Source organism: Hemicordylus capensis, chromosome 1 (assembly GCF_027244095.1).
Source record: "Hemicordylus capensis ecotype Gifberg chromosome 1, rHemCap1.1.pri, whole genome shotgun sequence".
In the NCBI taxonomy this organism is placed as follows: Eukaryota; Metazoa; Chordata; class Lepidosauria; order Squamata; family Cordylidae; genus Hemicordylus; species Hemicordylus capensis.
In genome coordinates, this window is record NC_069657.1 from 117576574 (window position 1) to 117599623 (window position 23050).

General features: G+C 41.2%; 1 protein-coding gene across 2 annotated transcripts in view; it reads left to right on the forward strand.

The window, feature by feature from the left end:
• The window catches only part of LYVE1 (lymphatic vessel endothelial hyaluronan receptor 1), a 36018-nt gene extending 16639 nt beyond the window's left edge, over nt 1-19379 (forward strand). For both annotated transcript variants that reach the window (XM_053252358.1, XM_053252364.1), the window contains 4 exons: nt 3379-3521; nt 10906-11175; nt 12804-12882; nt 18133-19379. In XM_053252358.1, the coding sequence (XP_053108333.1) occupies nt 3379-3521; nt 10906-11175; nt 12804-12882; nt 18133-18307 (667 nt within the window). In that variant the 3' untranslated portion in view covers nt 18308-19379. The remainder of the gene's footprint in view (nt 1-3378; nt 3522-10905; nt 11176-12803; nt 12883-18132) is intronic.
• The last annotated feature ends 3671 nt before the right edge of the window (nt 19380-23050 follow it).

Sequence of the window (23050 nt, forward strand, 5' to 3'; positions counted from 1 at the left end):
GCCGATGGAAGGTGATAAGACCAAACGATTGATGAAAACCCTGACAGGTGGTTTAGTCAGGAATTTTCGTTCCCGACACCATCTTGCTTGCCTCAGTGTTCACAGCTTTGGACTTGGCTTCAGGCTAGCATCAAATTCCTCTGCTCAAAGGTTCTTGTAAATACAAGGCCTTAATTACCCCAGAGGGGTTTTTTCAATTCAAAAGACTGCCCTTTGGATTAGCCTCTGCAGCTTCAGTATTTCAGAGAAGGATGCATGCAATTTTGGGGACTACAGATGACACCACTAACTTGCAGGATTTTAGTGTATGGCAAAACCATTGAGGAGCATTATGCTAAACTGACAGAAGTCTTAAGAAAACTCTGACAACGCAGACGTACTATCTCTGCAGAGAAATATCAGTTTTGCTCAGTGACTTACTTAGGACACACAAGTTTCTTAGGACACACAATATCTCAGAGTGGTATACATCCCAAAACAGACTTGGTGAAAGCTATTCAGAGCACCAGAGCCACATAACAAGGACTCTGTGAGTATTACTCTAAACTTGTTAAATAATTTGCTTCAAACATTGCTCTATTGTGACATTTTTAAAAAGAATATAGCATTTAATTGGGATGCCTCCTAAAAGGCTAGTTTTCAGACTATCAAATCGGCCATTGCTGAAAGCCCAGCTCTCACTACTTTGGACACCAACAGTCATACTATTGTAACCACTGGTGCTTCTGGATATGGTTTGGGTGTTGTCTTCACCCAGCAAAAGGGGAACAGTTGCCTTTGCTTCCAGAGTGCTTAATGCAGCAGAGCAGATGTATTCTATCATTAAAAAAGAAGCTCTAGCATGTTTCTGGATGGTGAGGCACTCCAGGACTTACTTGTGGGGCAGAAAATTCACTTTATGGTCAGACTATAAAACCCCATCTCTTTTGTTTACTATCAAGTTGATCAAGTTGAGCAACCCCCAAAATGGCCAAGTTATGGACTTTGATTTCCAGGTGGAATATCTGCCAGATATTTGGAATACAACTGCAAATTGTTTATCTCGACTCTCACTTCCAGGCCAAGAGAAAATCACAGAAATAGAGGATGAAGGAGTAGTAATTGTTCAAATAGCTTCATCCACTCATGGAGTGATCACGTCTTCTGAGAAAGTGGCCCTCAGTGCTGATCAAGTACTTACTGAACTTAAACCTTACATAACTAATGTATGGGCATGCAAAAACAGGGTTCCAGAACATCTTCAACCATAGAGGCATGTAGCGAGTGAGCTGCCCCTTCTCAATGAGCTGGTGCTGAGGACTGGTTGTTTGGTGGTGACAACCTCCTTATAAGCAAAAGTGATCAAAATTGCCCATGGAGGTCACTTGGGCATGAGCTTGACTAAAAGGTGAATCAGATAAAGTTGTATGGACAAACACACTGAAAATGTAACCAGGCACTGTATGTGACAAATCGCAGAAAACCTTTACCACCCCCTTGACTCCAGAAGAGTATCCCAAGAGTCCCTGGGAAAAACATGCTCTGGATATAATGTGGCCTTTTGATAGCCAACCCACAAACCAAAGATTTGTTATAGTGATGGTGGATTACAATTCCAGGTGGCCAGAAGTTTCATTTGCTGACAACATTACTACAAACAATGTGATCCAGTTCATGGCTGCAGTTTTTGCAATAGATGGTCTTCCTGAAGAACTAGTGACTGACAATGGAACACAGTACTTGCAGAACCTTGAGATAAAACACAAGACTCTTTCCTTGTACTATTCTCGGGGGAATGGCTTAGTGGAAAGAATCAACAGATTAGTGACAGAAAGTTTACAACTGGCTACTACATAACAACTCTGGAAGGAGGCAATCCATGAAACAATTTGCTTATCAAACTACTCCTCATTCTTCTACAGGAAAATCACCTTTTGAACAACTGACGCAAAGCTATCACCAAACTTACCCAATGGTAACAACTTATAGGGCTTTCCATGCCATCTCACCCTGAGGATGCAGAGATTCGTGATTGGGTAAGGGAGAAGCAACAAAAATATAAATTGTATGTGGATCAGAAACGGGGTGTGAAACAGTGAACATATCAGGTGGGGGACTTTGTTCAAGTACAAAGTGAAGAAGGGCTGTTCCTGAGATATATATATCTGAGGAGGTTCTGTCAAATTGGATGATGGAAAGAAATGGAACAGTTTGAGAATTTCAAGCATGCATGCTATTAGACAAGAGGAAAGGGAGTCTGATCTCAGGAGAGGAACTAAAGAAGAATTTGATCTTGCCTCCAGTTTTGACCAGGCTGATGAAAGTGATGGACAATGTTCTGTGCCAGAAAACAAATCACTAACAGCTCTTGTGCCAGAGACTCCAAGAATTAGGAGAAGTGTGTGTGACAAGAGACCACCTTAAAGACTTCAGGAAAGAATTCAATTTTAAATTAATTCAATTCTGCCTGTTATAAAGTTATATTCTATCTCGCAACCATTCATTTTTGTTAATTAGAAGTTTGTCCCAGTGGCAATCCTGTATGGACGGGGTGGGGGTGGGGTGCGTGACGCCAGAAAGAAAGGGGAGGGAAAGAAGGAGAAAATTAAGTTGTTTCTGAATATGTTGGAGATGAACTTCCAGTGCATCGACCTTTTGCACCAACTGTCCTAATGACCACTAGGGGCATTGGGAGTAGAGACAGTGAGTAAGGGTCTCCCTATCTGTCCCTACTCTATGACCCCTGAACTGACTCTGCAGCACTTCCTGTGCTGAGTCACAATCCTTCCTTTCCTCCTAGAGAGCAGATGGAAACATCTCTCTCTCTCTCCTTACCTATCCACTATGTAGTCCTTCAGATTAGATATAGGTCTTTCCTGTTTAAGTGTATTTAACCAATAAATGTTTAGTGTTTAGTCACACAAGGATCTCCATGCGTTTTCTCTAAATAGCTGCAATATCCAAACCATCCTCTGCTACCTACTCTGTAACTGGAGTGTGTGCTCATTCCTTAGTGCTCTGCTGTTTTACCTATTGTGGGTAAAAATCAACAACCTCTAACAGAATAAAGTTTAGTTAAACAAGTATAAGATTACTTTGTGTTTATGAGGGAAGCAACTATAAAACAAAGGGGTTTTTTGCCAAAGTGTCTCCTGCTTCAAAACTAATGAAGATCACTGCCTCATAACTCTGTGATGTAGGTGGAAGAAAGTGACCAGACAAAGGCTGTCTAGTGGCATTCAAAACTGAACAATGAAATTGGGCTTCATGCAGCCAAATCCCACATTAAATTTATTTCTTTGCATTGACAATGTTCTGTGTTCTGGAGTTTAATTTCTTTATACTAACATTTATCAATACTAGTTCATAACATAACATTCCTTGATATTTTCATTGTAGTTTTGGCTGGGTAGCAGAAAAATATGTTGTAATTGCTCGGATAATTCCTAATATAAAATGTGGTCGGAACCAAACTGGTGTAATCCCCTGGAAAGGGCGACCCTTGAACTACAAAGCTCATGGATACTGCTACAATTCTTCAGGTGAGTGAGCTCTCATGTAATGATTATTATGTCATGGTATGGTATGTTGTATCAGATCCCTTCCTAAAATGGATATGGTGATAGTAGTAGTAGGTTCTTCCCAGTGTGAAGATTTGCAGCAACGGAAATTGCTTTAGCACTACCATTGTTACGTTACTCAAACTCATCTACAACTAGATTAGAATTTGCTCAGTTTGTGAGTCGGTTTGCACTGTCACTCTAGAAATGTCCCAAAACAGGAAAAGACTTTGGTACATCTGAAATGTGAACAAGTTTCTGCTGTCATAGGAACATACATACACAGTAAATTACCTTGTACTAGACGGACTCAGAACATTGATCCGTCTAGCTCAGTATTGTCTACACTGACTATCAGTGGCTTCTCCAAGGTTTCAGGCAGGAGTCTTTTCCAGCTGTACCTGAAGATGCCAGGTATTGAACCTAGGACCTCTATCACTGAACTACAACCACATTTTGAAAAGGGACATAAACTGATCTTCCATCTAGGCATTGATCACACAAAGACTTGCTTAACTTCAGCAAGGTGGCTATATCATGTGCTCTTGTACCATGCTCTAGGATCCAGGCTGGTATAAGAAACATGCATGACTTCTGGAAATAGTAGGGCAATGCTAAGGCCAAAACTACATTTTAAAAAAACTTACCTGGGCCCTGGCATCAGGTTGCTTGTAAATTGTTCTGTCCCACTCCACATCATTGGCTGCTCTGGCAGGGGTGGAGAAAAACACAATGCCATGAAGCTAGGGCATGGGCACATTATTTCTCAGAAAGGTGGTGAATAAAACACATAGTCACATTTGTGGTGGCCACACATTTCTTGTAGTGTGTAGCTTTTGCTTCTCCCAACCCCACATCTGTTGTTGTTGTTTTTTAATAGCACTGGTAAGGTACTCCAGTACTGATCAGAAAAGCAAGAACATTAGAAATTTTGTGTAATTGGTATGTGTGGGGAGATTTCTGCCATTCGTGACCAGTAATGTGATATATACAATCCAGTAATTTCCCGTGACATTTGCATGACTTTATTGCACGGAGCACTTTGAATTGGAAGTCTAGCTGAGGAAGAATTGTATTTTACAAAGGTCAAAATATTATTGCTTTGATACTAGGAAAATGCAGTATTTTCTAGGGGTGTGAATGAACTGTTTGATCACAACCGGTCCACCATAAACTGGGCCAGTTCGAAGATTTGATTGCAAACCAGACCTGTCTCCAGGAGAGGCGGGCTGGTCCATGATCAAACCAAACTGAGCCTGGTCCATGACAAACCAATTCTAGGGGCCATGCTTGTAAGAAGGAATTGGGTGATGATTTCCACTTTACAAGCAAAGGGGAATCCTGGCTTTAATAAGGCTTCTAAAGGGTAGCCAGGGGAAGGGGGACGGTGAGAGGGCACCCTTAAAAGTAGATGCAAGGTGTGGCATGGTGCAGTTCAAAAACTGACCTGGCCTCCGTAGATTTTTATTTATTTATTCAATTTCTATACCGCCCTTCCAAAAATGGCTCAGGGCAGTTTACATTAAAATGCAATTCGAATTCAAACTGCTAAAATCCGCCCATGCACACCTCTAGTATTTTCACATGCAAGTCTATCTCAAGAGAGTGCCGAGATCTTGAGCAAAGTGCATTACTGCTCAATTGCTGCTCAAAAAATAGCATGCCATACAGGAACTTCTAGACTATAGACTTCATTTAAGCAATGTAAACTATTTATTTATTTATGTTTACATGTATATCCTACTCTTCTTCCAAGGAGCCCAGAGTGGTATACATGGTTATATTGCCTATGAGGTAGACTTAGGTTAGGCCAAGAGATGAGTGACTAGCCCAGAGTCGCTCAGTGAGTTTCATGGCTAAATCAGAATTTGAACCTGGGTCTCCCCAGTCCTAGCCCAACACTCTAGCCAGTAGCCACCACATCACACTAACAGAGTGATTTTGTTCTGTTTTTCCCCCCAAAGAACACCCTAGTACTAAAGATTAAATATTATGCATAGCACTTAGAAAACATTTAAAATAAATCTGGAGTATCCTAATAGATCATCACTAACAGCACTGACAAATTGTATTTGGCCAGAATTCAATTCACTTTGTCCCTCTAGCTGTGGCTCATTGCATCACTGAAAGGCTCTGGTGAAGAAAGTAATACTGTTCTGTCATTCAGCATCCTATCTATGAATGAAAATGCGTCATCAGGTTTTCCACCAGAGACTCATATGAAGAACTGTAAAGAGGTCATTTCCCTCCATTATTACAATGTACTCAGATGGCCATCAGTATCACAGTAGCTCTCAAGTTGTACCAGGCATATAAACTATACAGTACTATCAAAAATAAAGGCTCTGTTATTCTTCAAGATCTTTGGAAGGATTTCTGATGCGACAGCAGGGAGCCCTGATAGTCAGAAATCTGACTAAAATCCCTGTTGTCCTGTCAGAAACTCAAGTTCAAATGTCTGTTAGTCAAGAAACTCACTGGATGATTCTGGGCAGGTCACTTATTTTTCAGCCTAATCTACCTCACAGGATTGTTGTGAGGATAAACATAACCATGTACCACCTCTCTGGGCTCCTTGGAGAAAGAATGGTATGTAAACATAAAAATAAATACAATAGATATTATAATGTCATTATACAAATCTATGGTATGGCCACATTTAGAGTACACTGTACAGTTCTAATAATAATATCTCAAAAAGAATATTATAGAATTGGGGAAAGTGTAAAAGAAGGCAACCAAAATGATCAGGGGCCTAGAGCACTTTCCTTACAAGGCAAGGCTACAATATCTGGGGCATTTTAGTTTAGAAAAAAGGCAATTAGGGGGACGTTTATGAAATTATGTGTGGCGTGGAGATAATAAATTAATTAAAATAATAATAATAATTCTTCTTTTAATAGTACTTTTGGTGGTGCCCTTAGTGAAGTACCAAAAGAACTTGAACACCATCTTGACACCTTGGGCATCGATAAAATTACAACACATCACCTAGCAAAGGCCACACTACTCGGGACAGCACGAATACTATGACATTGTCTTTAATTTTTCTTTAGTTATCCTAGACCCTTGGAAAGGGCTTGATAATTAAAGTACCAAATCCAGTCAATAACATCTGATAGACTGTGTGTAAATAGCATAATAATAACAACAACAACAACAACAACAACAGAAAGGAAATTGCCTGAACACCAGAGGCACAAAAGACCATCTGCTGATTGACAAAATGATTTTAGAAAATTTCAAGACAAGAAAAACAAATCTAAGTTTTGCATCGATTGACTACAAGAAAGCCTTCGACTCATTGCCTCACACATGGATACTAAAATGTTTAGAAATGACTAGTGTCAGCAAAAACATTCAGATTTTTATTTAAAAATGCAATGAGCATGTGGAGTTCACAGTTAACAATCAATGGTGAGACACTTGGACAGGTTAGCATTAAAAGAGGTATTTTCCAAGGGGACTCACTATCCCCTCTGTTGTTTGTAATCGCCATGACTCGACTTTTACAAATACTAAACAAAACAGGCCTTGGCTACCAAACATCTAAAACATCAAGTAAAATCAACCATCTGCTGTACATGGATGATCTGAAGTTGTATGGAAAGTCCCAGTCAGAAATTGAATCACTGCTAAACACTGTCCATATATTCAGTAGCAATATAGCAATGGAGTTTGGACTAGACAAGTGTGCTGCATTAATAATGAACAGAGGAAAAATAACAAAAACAGAAGGAACAGAACTGCCAATGGAAGCAACATCAAGAACCTGGAAGAGAAAGAACATTACAAATACCTGGGCATTCTCCAGGCTGATAACATCGCACATGCTGAAGTTAAAAGAAAAATGGGAAGTGAATACATCAGGAGAGTTAGAAAAATCCTAAAGTCCAAACTCAATGGCAGGAACACCATACAAGCTATAAACACCTGGGCTATAACTGTTATCAGATACACTGCAGGAATAATAGACTGGACCCAGGCAGAGCTAGAAACGCTAGATCGTAAGACCAGGAAAATAATGACCATCAATCATGCTCTGCACCCCCGCCGTGATGTAGATAGGCAGTGATGTAGATAGGCACCTCGCAGCTCAGGTGGAAGAGGAATGCTGCAAGTCCATCAAACAGTAGAGGAGGAGAAAAGAGGCCTTGAAGAATATATAAAGGACAGTGAAGAAGATGCACTTAAAATGGTCAATAACAAGAAACTATTAAACACCAATGAAACAATGAAAGAAGGCCTACAAGAAAGAACAAGTCAAGAACCGAGCAGAAAAATGGAAAAATAAGCCACTGCATGGTCAATATTTGCACAATATAAGTGGAAAATCAGACATCACCAAGACCTGGCAATGGCTTAAGAACGGCAACTTGAAGAAAGAAACAGAGGGTTTAATATTGGCTGCACAAGAACAGGCACTAAGAACAAATGCAATAAGAGCCAAAGTCGAAAAATCCACAACAAACAGCAAGTGCCGCCTTTGTAAAGAAGCAGATGAAACCGTGGACCACCTAATCAGCTGTTGTAAAAAGATCGCAAAGACTGACTACAAACAAAGGCATGACAAGGTAGCAGGGATGATACACTGGAACATCTGCAAAAAATACAAGCTACCTGTAGCCAAAAATTGGTGGGACCATAAAATTGAAAAAGTGGTAGAAAATTAAAATGCAAAAGTATTATGGGACTTCTGACTACAAACAGACAAACATCTGCCACACAATACAGGTGAAACTCGGAAAATTAGAATATCGTGCAAAAGTCATTAATTTCAGTAATGCAAATTAAAAGGTGAAACTGATATATGAGACAGATGCATTACATGCAAAGCGAGATAAGTCAAGCCTTAATTTGTTATAATTGTGATGATCATGGCGTACAGCTCATGAAAACCCCAAATCCACAATCTCAGAAAATTAGAATATTACATGGAACCAAGAAGACAAGGATTGAAGAATAGAACAATATCAGACCTCTGAAAAGTATACAGTGTACTGTGCTTGATTGGCCAGCAAACTCGCCTGACCTGACCCCATAGAGAATCTATGGGGCATTGCCAAGAGAAGGATGAGAGACATGAGACCAAACAATGCAGAATTGCTGAAGGCCGCTAATAAAGCATCCTGGTCTTCCATAATACCTCATCAGTGCCACAGGCTGATAGCATCCATGCCACGCTGCATTGAGGCAGTAATTGCTGCAAAAGGGGCCCAAACCAAGTACTGAATACATATGCATGCTTATACTTTTCAGAGGTCCGATATTGTTCTATTCTTCAATCCTTGTCTTCACAATTATAACAAATTAAGGCTTGACTTATCTCGCTTTGCATGTAATGCGTCTGTCTCATATTTCAGTTTCACCTTTTAATTTGCATTACTGAAATTAATGGACATTTGCACGATATTCTAATTTTCCGAGTTTCACCTGTACACCAGATATAACTGTAGTCAAGAAGAAAGAAAAACAAGTTAAAATAATCGACATAGCAATACCAGGGGATAGCAGAATAGAAGAAAAAGAAATAGAAAAAAATAAGAAAATACAAAGTTCTACAAATTGAAATTGAAAGGCTGTGGCAGAAAAAGACCAAAATAATCCCAGTGGTAATTGGTGCCCAAGGTGCAATTCCAAAACAACTTGAAAAGCACCTCAACACCATAGGGGCCACAGAAATCACCATCAGCCAATTACAAAAAGCAACTTTACTGGGAACCGCCTAAATTCTGTGACGATATCTATAACAACAGCAACAAAATTGACAGTAAAATTCAGCCATCCCAGGTCCTTGGGAAGGACTCGATGTCTGGATAAAACAAACCAGTCAATAACACCTGTTTGACTGTGTAAATAAATAAATAATAGACCAAAATAATACCAGTAGTAACTGGCGCCCTAGGTGCAATTCCAAAACAACTTGAAGAGCACCTCAACACCATAGGGGCCACAGAAATCACCACCAGCCAATTACAAAAAGCAACGTTACTGGGAACAGCCTATATTTTGCGACAATATCTATAATAATAATAATAACCATATTGATAATAAAATTCAGCCATCCCAGGTCCTTGGGAAGGACTCGATGTCTGGATAAAACAAACCAGTCAATAACACCTGTCTGTGTAAACAAGAAATAATAATAATAATAATAATAATAATAATAATAATAATAATAATAATAATAAATAGAACCAGATATAAAATAACAAAAATAAAATATAATAATAATAATAATAATAATAATAATAATAGAACCAGATATCATCTCATGAAACTGACTGTCAGGAAATTTAAGGTAAAGGTAAAGTGTACCATCAAGTCAGTTTCGACTCCTGGTGCCCACAGAACCCTATGGTTTTCTTTGGTAGAATACAGGAGGGGTTTACCATTGCCGCCTCCTGCACAGTATGAGATGATGCCTTTCAGCATTTTCCTATATCACTGCTGCCCAATATAGCACCAGTGGGGATTTGAACCAGCAACTTTCTGCTTGTTAGTCAAGCATTTCCCCACTGTGCCACTTAAGGTGACCCAGGAAATTTAGAACTGACAAAATAAAGTTCATATTCATGCAACACATAATTAATCAATGGAATTTTCTGCCACAGGATGTGTTAATGACCACCAGCTTGGATGGCTTTAAAAGGGGCATAGTCAAATTCATGAAGATCGGGTCTATCAATGGCCACTAGTCCTGATGGTAGGAATACCTCTGAAGACCAGTTGCAAGGGAGCAATAGCAGGAGAAGGGGTGTGCCCATCTCCTGCTAGTGGGCTTTCCAGAGGCATCTAGTAGGTCACTCTGGGAAACAGGATTCTGGACTAGATAGGCCCTGGGCCTGATCCAGCAGGACTCTTATGTTCTTATGATTTATACTGAATCAGACCATTAATTGTAGCTTTTTTACCCTGCCTAACAGTGGTTCTCTAGGATTTTAGACACTGGTTTTCCCCAGTCCCACCCAGAGATGCAGGGATGGAATCCAAGACGTTGCATACTAAGCACTAAGCTACATTCCCCTCCCCAATTTAAACAACACATGACTTGGTTATGGCCCCATCCCTGAGCTATGGCCCTGGCTGATTACTGATAATGCAATGAGCTTCCTTCTTACAGACTCAAGAAAGCTATATGGTTAGGCATTCTAATTATTTGCACTCTTCTATTTGTTGTTATGAGCATGCTAATAACAAACAACAACAACAGAATTACCTGATTTATTCTAGGACATGGTAGAGGAATGCCCACTACAATTCAGCATGGTGTTTGCAGGGGGAGGGGTTGTTCAAATGATTGCAGCTACATGCCAGATAGTTTCATTATATCTCATTGCACAAGTTTTCCTCTCCTTCTTTTCAGACATATGGATTAATTCTTGCATACCAGAAGAAGCAAGTACAACTGCATTACCGGATGTTTCTACTGAGACAAATTCCACTTCAACAATTTCATTTGAGGACACTTCAGCAATGGCTCAAACATCTGAGCCATTGCAAACCAAAAGACATCAGGAGTGTCGCATTATATGCAGACCAGAAATCATTCCACCAACGGAACTAACTACTGAGGATATGGCACTGGTTCCTAAAAACCAAGCTGCATTTAGAAATGATGTTGTCGTATTTGGCGGTAAAGGCCACATTATATGATTTAGCTTATATGGTTTAGAGAGCTATCAATGTTTAGTATTTTCCCAGTGGATTCTGGTCTTTTGCTCTGGCATGTCAAAGAATAGGCAGACATATGAACAGAAGTGAGAAGAAAGCCAGGAGTACCTCTGAGGTTTTTTTTAAAAGTCCACTTATTGTTGGGAGATGGTAATCAGGAAACGATGCACTTTCAAAGCTACAGAAGGAATCAAACAGCTATGGAAATGTACCCCCAACCACTACAAACCGGTATTCTTTATTCCCAACCTGTTTCAAGAAATATGCTTTTTCAAGGGATGTGGTCTTACAATTAAAATAAGGCAACTTTCTCACCCTTATCCATACTGATGACTGGGAAACTTCAATAAGTAGTAGATCTGCCCAAACTTATTTCAAAAGAAAGACTGAAGTGTGCATGTGTTTACTATATTGTGTTATTTGGCCCTTACCCTTGGCTTTCTTCACATTTTTGTTCACGTGTTTTGACATAACCAGTAGAAAACCACAAAGACATACTGCATTGAACAAATCTGGAGCAGCATCCAAGTGATCCTTGAGTTGTCAGCCTTTTTTTTGCTCTGCAGCCTGCTAAGACATTTTTTCTTCTGTTGAAGAGCTTATTGCTTGAAATGGTATAGGGCACTTATTTCGCAGGGATCATGTCATATGGGATAAAGGCACTGCTGTCTAATGGATTTCCACTACTTTTGTGCTCATAGGAGGTATATCCAAAGGGGGAAGGTACCAAGATTGTTCATCTTGATTGCTAACAAGTTGCTACAGGCTGAAGTAGAATTAGCTTTATGCTAAAGAGTCATAATAAAGGTCCCTAGCTGTAAGACCATCCATCTTATTTCAGTGCATTGCTAATTGGGCCAGATAAGTGGATTGCAAAGATTTTTACTGAGAATCCCTGCTAACAGAATTTGTCATTATCCAGCATGTCCTGTTAAATTCCTGGTATCAATCTAGGGACTTTTTCTTTCTTGCTCCAACTTCACTAGGTGGGGGAAACCCAAGAACAAGGTAATGCTAACAATTATAGCTTCCTTGCCATGCAAGGGCAAAATAACTAAGGATAACTTAACTTTGAGGACATTATCTGTGCCAAAATTAATCACTAGCCCAAGTTGAATCAAATGCCAAGTCATGCTGACTAATTAGCTTGTGTATGCCTTGTGGGGACAAGCTGATAAATGTTAAAAGCATGAATTGCTCACCCAGTCTAAACGCAAACTGAAAAAGAAAGGTCTTGCAACCCTTATTTGAAAAAAACCAAAAAAGCACCTTCTGGCAGATCTTTCCACAGCGTAGAGAGACCATAGCAGTAAAGGGCTTGCTCTTTGCCACAGATAAACTAACTAGAGAGCAATCTGAGCAGAGTCTGATTCACCAACACTAGCTGACACTGAGAGCTGATACACAGAGAGCCAAGTATGTGAATTCCAGGCTGTGAAGAGCTTTTTAGATCATAACAAAATTATCACCTTGAATTGGCTTCCATAAGCCAGTGCTGAGTGCTGCTAGCCAACTTTTGGGAACCACCAGACTATACGTATGATCTTTCCAGCTCTATGATTCTAAAAACGGTCTGATTTTTCTTTTTAGGTGTACCTACTACTCTCCTTGTGCTTGCACTCATTTTCTTTGCAGCTGCAACTGTTTTAGCTGTCTGCTACATCAAAAGGTAAGATGATTTGTTTTTTGCTAATATATATGTGCTAGCACAATTATATTTTCTTAAATTAAAAATGAATATTTATTTTAATCTGTTATACAGCCAGTTCACACTGTGCCTTGACTCTAGATGGTGGACAAGGCTGTTCCTCCCACAATATGTAGAATGCTTTGTGTAAACCACCTTCTAACCATGTAACTTATTGGCAAGTATACCCACTTAACACCCTTATACCTTTTCTGTCGCAGAAAGATATCCTAAGTGACGCATGCATTGGTTGATTGATTGATTAAGTGCCATCAAGTCAGTGTCGACTCTTAGTGACCACATAGATAGATTGTCTCCAGGATGATCTGTCTTCAACTTGGCCTTTAAGGTCTCTCAGAGGTGCATTCATTGCTGTCGTAATCGAGTCCTTGCCACAGATAAACCTTGCTGCTGGCCGTTTTCTTCTCTTTCTTTCAACTTTTCCCAGCATTATGGACTTTTAAAGGGAGCTGGGTCTTCGCATAAGTGTCTGAAGTATGATAGTTTGAGCCTGGTCATTTGTGCCTTGAGTGAAAACTCTGGATTGATTTGTTCTATGATCCATTTGTTTGTTTTCCTGGTTGTCCATGGTATCCTCAAAAGTCTTCTCCAGCACCAAAGTTAAAAGCATCAATATGTTTTCTGTCTTGCTTCTTCAAAGTCTAATTTTCACATCCATAGAGTGTCACAGGAAAAACCATTGTCTGAATGATTCTAATCTTTGTAGGTATAGACTTACCTATACCACAGCATCTAAATATCCTTTCCAAGGCCTTCATTGCAACCCTTCCAAATGCTAGTCTTTCTTGACTTTCTTGGCGTATTTCTTGACTGCTGAATCCTTTACTGTTGATGGTTGATCCTAAAAGACAGAAGCTACCCACCACTTCAGTGTCTTCATTATCAATTCTGAGGTTGGTTGCTGTACCCATTGTCATTAGTTTAGTCTTCTTTACATTTTAGTCGTAATCCCATTTTTTTGCTGCGCTCCTTGACTTTCATTACTAGAACTGACAAATCATCCGCATTCTCAACTATCAGAGTGGTGTCATCAGCGTAGCGCAAGTTATTTATGTTTCTTCCTCCAACTTTAAAACCATGGTCATCTTCTTCCAATCTAGCTTCTCTCAGTATATGTTCAGCATATAAATTGAATAAAGAGGGAGAAAGTATTCAGCCTTGTCTTACTCCTTTGCTGATCTGGAACCAATCTGTTTCACCATGTTCCATCTGGACTATAGCTTCCTGTCCTGTGTACAGGTTTCTCATGAGAACAATGAGATGGTCTGGGATGCTCATTTTCCTAAGGATATTCCACAACTTGTCATGGTCGATGCAATTGAAGGCTTTTCTGTAGTCAATAAAGCACATGTTGACTTCTTTTTGGTATTCTTTGGCTTTCTTAATTATCCAGCGTGCATCAGCAATGTAGTCTCTCTTGTTCCTCAGCCTTTTCTGAAACCACCTTGAACATCTGGCATTTCCCTTTCCATGTAGGGTTCTAGTCTGCAGATATTGTGCAATGGTTTACGCAATCTCCTTTCCTTGGTGTGGGTATGTAGACTGACCTCTTCCAAATCTGTTGGCCACAGTGTCGTTCTCCAAATTTACTGGCATAGTTTGGTTAGAGCCTTGACTGATTCTTCTTCTATTGCTTGCCATATTTCTGTAGATATTCCATCAATTCCTGTAGCCTTCTGACTTGGTAATGACTGGAGTACTGATTTAACTTCATCTTCCCGTACTAGAGGTTCTTGCAAGTAGGAATATCTTCTAGAGCAGGGATTCTCAACGTTGGGTCCCCAGATGTTATTGGACTTCAACTCCTATAATCCCCAACCAAAGGTCACTAGGGCTGGGGATTATGGGAGTTGAAGTCCAATAACATATCGGGACCCAATGTTGAGAATCCCTGTTCTAGAGTATCTTGGATGTTGACATCCCTGCTGTACAGATTTTCAATATATTCCTTCCATCTCTGTTTGATCTTCTCTGAATCAGTTACTATCTGTCCTTTGGCATCCCTTAACATACCAATTCAAGGTTGGAACCTCCTTCTGAGTTCAGAGATCTTCTGGAAAACATTCCTTTTTTTTTTCTATGTCTATTTCCATCCTTGAGGTCTTTACAGATGTCACTGTAGTACTGCTCCTTGACTTTTCTAACATCTTTCTGAAATTCCCTATTAAATTCCTTCCTGAGGTCTGTATCTTTCTTGACTTGGGGTGCTCAAAGAACTGTGATTTACACAATGCTTACATGGTGTTCTTGGAATGGCACCAGAGTGGAGGAGAGCTGGTCTTGTGGTAGCAAGAATAACTTGTCACCTTAGCTAAGGAGGGTCCACCCTGGTTGCATATGAATGGGAGACTACATGTGTGAGCATTGTAAGATATTGGCCCTTAGGGGATGGAGCCGCTTTGGGAAGATCATCTAGGTTCCAAGTTCTTTCCCTGACATCTCCAAGATAGGGCTGAGAAAGATTCCTACCTGCAACGTTGGAGAAGCTGCTGCCAATCTGTGTAGACAATACTGAGCTAGATGGACCAATGGTCTGATTCAGTATATGGCAGCTTCCTATGTTCCTGTGAGCAGAAGTGCTCTTACCTTGGACTTCCAGGCTCTGGAAATCCTCTTTAGTCTGTCCTGGGTGTGTCTACATCAGGCACTGAGTGTGACCTCTGCTTTAGACATAGAGAGGGGAGGTGGGAAAGAAATGTGTGGGATGGGAATATGTTAAGTTGCATGTTGAAATGTTTCTGCTAATGCATATTTTCATAAATATACCTTTTTTATATTCTTACATTCTTGTGAGTTCAGTTGACCCATGTGTTATAAATACTGTGTGTGTCACATTATGTGTGTGCGCCACTGTGTGTGTGTGTGTGTGTGTGTGTGTGTGTGTGTGTGTGTGTGTGTAGGGGGATGATGTTTAACTTGCAGCAGGTGGTGGGTGGACTCCAAAGGCCTTTAGGTCCAGGCTCCAAAATTATCTAGGTGCACCTCTCCTCTTGCCCAATTGGTGTTCTGGTGGAATTCTGTAAGTCCACAGTTCATAACAAATTCTAGCAGTAGGGCTTTCAAGGTCATAACTGGTGGCATTCCAGCACCCTGGAACCTGACCCAAAAATTGAGACAGCAGCAACCACCATCAGCTGCACTAACCAATGAACCTGCATAGCTCTGCTACACAGACATGTTTATGTGGCATTAATAAGGTCAGGAAGAGGCACAGCCTCTTCAATTTTTGAAGGTCAAATTTTAAAATATTTAAAATATTTTTAATTAGCAGCATAATGTAAGCAAATACACTCCTATAAGCAAACACAGCCTCTAATCCTGTACCAGGTCTGTACCAAAGTCAGCAATTGCACCCCCAAGGAAACTTCAGCCATTTCTTTGTGCCTCTCAAATTCAATTTCAAACTACCAAGTCCGTCTTTCTCTCTCTGTCTCTGATCCTAAACTGCAGGTAAACTGTCCATTCAGGGAAACATCCACAGCCAATAAAGGAACATTATGATTATTTTCCCTGGTACCTATTGGACCTATTCCCTGGTACCTAGTGAGTTTGGAAGTGCTCAAGACTTCCAAACTCACAACAAAATGCAACCCTGCACATGTTTTCCTCAATAAAGTTTTGCCAGGCTGGCCAAAGTAGTTATTGCTGGTGGCTGAAGGCTGCTTTGGCTGCTGTAGCTCCAACCAGTGGTAGTACTCCAACTGCTGAAGAGCCTTTTCAGGATCAGCAACTGAAACAATATTTCTAATATGGGCATCTAAAAAGTAGCAGCTGTTTTAGTAGCAATTATTAATCTATATTTTCTCTACTAGTTGTTTTCCAGAATGTACACATTAAGGGGTTTCAACCTTTTAAAACATATCTATCCCTTCTGTCTCAAAGCTTCAGCTAAAGTACCCCACATACAGTATATAAACAAGTTCTAGTAAGAATTAATCAGCCTACTTTCCTTTCACTGTCTCTACAACTGGACTAAATATGGTTTAAATTGAGGTCCACAACTTATATCTCTTGCACCTCAAATGTCCATGCATCCGCCATCTTGGATTGGGGTGGATGAAATCATTACAAAAAAACACCACTGAGGTGTCCCTATGTGTCACTCACTACAACTGTACCAAATTTGGTTTACATTGGTTACACAGTCCACAGTCTAGCCCGCTTGCGCCTCAGAAGTTAACGTGGCTGCCATCTTGAATTGGGGTGGTTGAAATCATCACATACCACACCATTTGGGCATCCCTATATGTCCCTAGAGCTGTAGCAAATTTGGTTCAAATCAGTTAGGCGGTTCACAGGTTAGCCCACTTGCGCCTCAAATGTTTATGCATTCACCATCTTGAATCGGGGTGGATGACATCATCACAAACTACGCCATTGAGGTGTCCCTATGTGTCCCTACAACTGTTCCCGATTTGGTTTATATTGGTCCAGGCGTCACAAAGTTGATGGGGGGGTCCCACAGACAGACAGACACACACACAGAAAGCTGAGCAATCTCATAAAACTACTGAAAAGTAGGCTAAAAATGAATACAGTCAAGAATTGTGATCTCTTACTTGTGAGCCAAGTAAATCTTGCCTAGAATCAGGGGAAAACACTATGTTGTAGCTTCCATCCTTCTCCCACACTGTGGAGCCTGGTAGCCACATATCCTTGGCCTGGCCTGGCCCTTCCCTCTTGCTCCTCTCCTTGTGACCAGCTGACTAGGTGCTCAGGTTCAGCTCACCATTCCCTCAGCCATTGTCTCAGCTGGCAAAACGAATCCTCTGATCAGACACCAACAGCCACAATGTGCTAGTGAGTTAGGAGGGTTGCTCATACTCCCCAATGAGGCTTCAAAGCATGGATGTACGGAGGGGGGCATTACCCATTAAATTCAATGGGGCATACTCCAAGGGAGGGGAATATTGGGTTGCTCGCTATGCCCCCACTTGGAAAAAGTCCTGTAGCACCAGTCCCCCTGGGATTCATATGCCCCTGATTGAAAATCCCTCCTATATATTATATATTATTAGTGTTTACACAGTCAGACAGGTGTTATTGACTGGTTTATTTTATCCAGACATCGAGTCCTTCCCAATTGTTATTTATTTATTTGATTTCTATACTGCCCTTCCAAAAATGGCTCAGGGTGGTTTACACAGAGAAATAACAAACAAATAAGATGGTAATTGTTTTATCTAATTTGCTTTCCATTGTTGTTCAAAGATACAGACAAACACTTCCATCTTCTAAGAAGAAGAAAAACGAACTAATTGAAACAAAGGACATCAAAGAAACAAAGGCAACTTTGGTTCCAGAGCAGGAAGCAAAGAATGGGAAAAAGACAGAAGAGCTTCCAGCTAAACCTGAACAAGCAAAATGTTTGGAAGCAGAAGTTTAAGAAAGGACATCTAAACAGGCAGACTTTAGATTAATAATAAAAAGAAGGAAATTGTAAATACTTCCATCCATATTATGCCTTTCTCTGGACAGTTTGTATTTTGTGCACATTAGCTACACTTTGAGCAGCATCCCAATACTTGCATGAATAGAAGATGTTCTGTTTGTGTGTGAGGAGAATGGGTGATCTTCATTGATTCCCTTTTCCTCTGTAGCCCACAAAAATATGTCCTGGGCATCTTTAGAAAATAAACTCTCTCTACAGCAGAACAATTTTAATCACAATAAGGCCTACAAAGATTCTCAAGGTTGTTCTGTGTGGACAATAAATACCAGATTCATCTTAAATTGGTCCCAATTGTTCTGCCAGAAACTTAGTTCAAACAAGGATTCAAGCATACCCAAACAAAACATTTGTACTTCATGGGATCCTTCCCTTATTCAGACTTCCACACAGTGTGTGAACTTGGCTGGGCACAGAAACAGCTCCCAGACATTTATTCAACAGCTGTAGCTGCAAAATGTGCTGCCACAATTGCAGAAATACTTGCAATGTGTATCTTTCAACTGTTTGATTCAGACTGAGATTTCTTCACAAAATTTCATGAATGGAAGTGTTCAGATGGAGAGGGGAAAGAAGTCAGGTTTCATATGTAAGAATCAGGCATAAGAGAATGTGTAAGTATGAAAAATTATATCCAACGTTTCAGAGGAAAGTGTCCTAAACGTTTTCCTATAGGACTGCCTTTGATCAGTTTGGTCTTGCACAGTCTCTGTGTTTGTTTCCACTCTTCTTGATAGTTTCCAGTAATGTAACAAAATGCAAATCACAGACAAAGGACTTTAGATTTGAAGAACCATAACAAAAATAAGGGCTGAATTATCAACTCTTGTTACTGCTATTTCTTTAAATATGGATTTTTAAATATTTAATACAAAGATACCTCAACTGGGGCATCTCTACAGACTAATATGTTGCCAGAGTCATGTTTATTATGTTATAAAAGCCACTTTATTTATTAAGATTGCATGAAAATACAATAAAGGTTACATTACTATTTCTGTACAACCAAGAGGAGAGTATGTTTGGAATGGCATCGTAATTTTTCTTTTAGAAACTGAACTGAATCCCAGTTGTTATGCAAGGTTTTCTTACAACAGACAACTTAATATACACTAAAGCAATGCACTTGCCATGTTATAGAGAGATCTTCTAAAAACCTACCGGGCATCTATATATTTAATTATAAGGCATACCTGTAACTAATCCTATGCATGGCAGCCCTTCTGAGAGTTTGGAGAGCTGCTGGAGAGGCTAGCCATGGGACGGGTGGGAGAAAAAAATGGCGGCAGTGGCCAGCTGGCTGGCTAGTGGGGGGTGGGGACAGTGCAGAGAAAACAGCAGCAGCAGACAGAAGTAGGTGGTGGGGATGGACAGGGATGGGGAAGAAGGAGGCAGCAGTGGGTGGGAGAAGGAGGCGGCAACGGGTGGGAGGGGGCAGAAGGAGGCAACAATGGGCGGATGGGGGAGAAGGAGGCGGCAATGGGCGGGGGCAGAAGGAGGCGGCAAAGGGTGGGCGGGGGAGGAGGCAGCGGCAATGGGCGGGCGACCAATTCACTGGCGACCTGCAAAAGCCCCTAGCTTGCCCCTCTTCCTGCTCCTCTTGCCGTATTTAGTCCCCTCAGCCACTGCACTCTCTCTCTCTCTCATACTCCTGTCACCTCTCTTTCTCTCTCCCCTGCTGCCATACCCACTACACTCGCACTCGCTTGCTCACCTCTTTCTTCAAGGATGCACACTTTCTCTTTCTACTGCCACTGCTGCTGCCATGGCCACTGCACTCGTACATGCTCTCTCTCTTTCTGGTTCCCCTCCTCCTCCTCCTCCTCCTCCTCCTCACCGTGCACGCTCTCTCTCTCCCTCCCTGATGCTGCCACCGCCACTCATGCACAAACTCTCTTTTTCTCATTCCCCTCCTCCTGTCATTGCATGTGTTGTCTCCTGTCCAACCATGGCAGCCACCACATTCACACAGGTACTCTTGTATATGCTCCTCTCCTCCCCCTCCTCCCCGTTGCCAAGCATGCTGTCTCTCACACTCTTTTCCGCTGCTGCCGCCAAGGCCATTGCCCTTGCTCTCTCTCCCCTGCCTCTGTAGAACAAGCCCTCTCAATGGCTGCAGCCTCCACTTAAAAGTAGTGAAGATAACTGCCCTAGAAAATGTACATTTGAACATTAGAAGCCCTCTTGGCAAATATTATTTCTCAAGATGGGAGGGACTGTAGCCATGCATAAGTATTGGTTTCAGATGAAATGAGATATTCAGGTTTAAATCATGCTTAGTCAAGAAGTGTGATTGATTGAATGAAAAAATTGATTGATTGATAGTCAATAAGTACAAAGATAAACACAATTAATGAGATCCACATACCTTCAAAGAGTGGGAGAAACCCCTCCATAGGCATGTGTTTTTACAGCCCTGCTAGGTCCCTATTACTATTACTAGATTACTAACAACTGCATGGAACCTAAATCAATAGACAAGGTTCAACAGACAACGCAGTTTAGAGTTTAGACAATACCAGACAACACAGTTTATACAACTAAAAATAGATTTAGTCACCATGTGACTAATATCTCTTATCTATTCTTTTACTTGGGGTAAGATGTAACTCAAAGTTCCATGATGTTTTCAGACTTCTTTTTTGAATGCAATGCTGTTCCTGAAGTTTAAAGTAGAAAATGTGGGTTTGTGGGGGAGGGAGCAGCTTATTTTAAAGTGGGGGGTTGCAGCTGCTGAGAGAGCTTGTTCTGTGGGGCGGGGGGGGGGGGGAGAAAGAGCAAAAGCAGTGGCCCCAGCCACAGCAGTGGGAAAGAGAGAGACAGCATGCCCGGTGACAGGAGAAGAAGGAGGGGAGTGAGAGAGAGAGAACCCATGTGAGTGCCCATGTGAGTGCAGTGGCTGCAATGGCAAGAGGAAGGGAGGAAGGGAGGGAGAGCATACATGGTGGCAAGGAGGGGGGGCGAAAGAGAGAAAGAGAGCGGGAGTGTGTATGAGTGCAGTGGCTGTGGCAGCAGAGAGAGAGAGAGAGAGAGAGAGAGAGAGAGAACGAGAACCCATGTGAGTGCCCATGTAAGTGTGGTGGCTGCAACGGCAAGAGGAAGGGAGGAAAAGCACACATGGTGACAAGGAGGGGGGTGAAGGAGAGAAAGAGAGAGGGAGTGTGCATGAGTGCAGTGGCTGTGGCAGCAGAGAGAGAGAGCACGCAGTGGCAGAAGAAAGAGCAGGAGGGAGAGAGAGAGAGAGAGAGAGAGAGAGAGAGAGAGAGAGAGAGAGCGGTAGCCAAGGAGACCAGAAACAGGAGTGGGGGAGAGGCAAGCCAAGGGTCACCACTGGGGTTTCTGCAGGCTGCCAGTGGGCCCACAGGCCATGTAATGAAGAACAGTGCTTTATTTTCTTGCTGAAAACAGTCCCCACAAATCTGCACTTACCCTCGCAGGATAAAAGATACAGGTATTTTTCCTTGTGAAAATCAAATGCAGCTGGGGAGCGATTTTCAGAAAAATACAGTGCAGTGAGTTAGGAAGCCTCAGACTTCACAACAGCCATTGTAGAAAACAGAACAAAACAGCAGGTTCAGATTCATGGAACTACAACTAACATGTAGCTTTGGTTTTAGCAATGGCTGCTACTAGTAGCAACACCAAATAACAATAAAGTTTATTGTTAATAAAATCATTTCCTAAATAATTTTTATTTATTGTTAATTTGTTGAGAATAAATATTATGTTTATATATATTAAATATAAATATTATTATTATTATTTATTGTTAATAATAAAGTAATTTTGAATATCTTTGGGATGAAGAAAACTAGAAAATGCAGTCAAATATATGAACTTTAAAAACACAAACCAGTACACCTGAGCATACTTCTAGGAATCATCAGGAATTAATGACTTTATATATAGGATTTGGTAAGGTCTAAAACTTTTGACATCCACAATAACCTATTCCTGGTTAAATAGTCTTAATTTATGCTTGTTAGACTTCATTCCATTGATTCCTCACAGAACTAGGCCGAAGTGGGGGAAATGCTGTGAGGTCACACACACTACCTCTGGCGGCTGCTTCCAAGGTCTGCAGAGAAGACAGGAGCTCACCTGCCTTCCCTGGCAGACGAGTGGCCTTCCTTGCCTTCCTTTCAGGACACACAGGTCTTTCAGTAGTGCTGGGAAAGTGCAGGAGGGGCTGCTCCAACAGTCCTCACAAGCCAGTGCTGGTCTCTATGGGAGCCAATATTATGCTCTCCCCTGGCCTGGGCGCCTCCTTTCTTGCCCTCCTCTCAGGGCACGCTGGTCTTTCAGTACTCCTGGGAGATTAAAGGAGCAAGGTCCAGGAGCTCCCACAGAGTGGAAACATCTGTCAGGAGGCGTACAACCCGGCCACAACAGGAGAAACTGAATGAATGTCTGTCGGAATGTGGTAAAGGCTGAATAAGGTCTGAGAATCTGAAAATTAATTCAGACAAGCAGAAGCTATGAAAGTAGGTCAGGCCAAAGCTGGTGAGGTAGCAGTTTCTCCTGTGGGGCTACTTGGCTACTTTAATCTGCAATGATAGTGTCTACGAGTGTCTTTTTCCAGCTTAGGTTGATGAGCTATTTGCTGTCCTTCTCTAAGAAGGATCTGGCCTCAGTCATTCATGCTTAGGTAACCTCCTGTTTCGATTACTATGATGCACT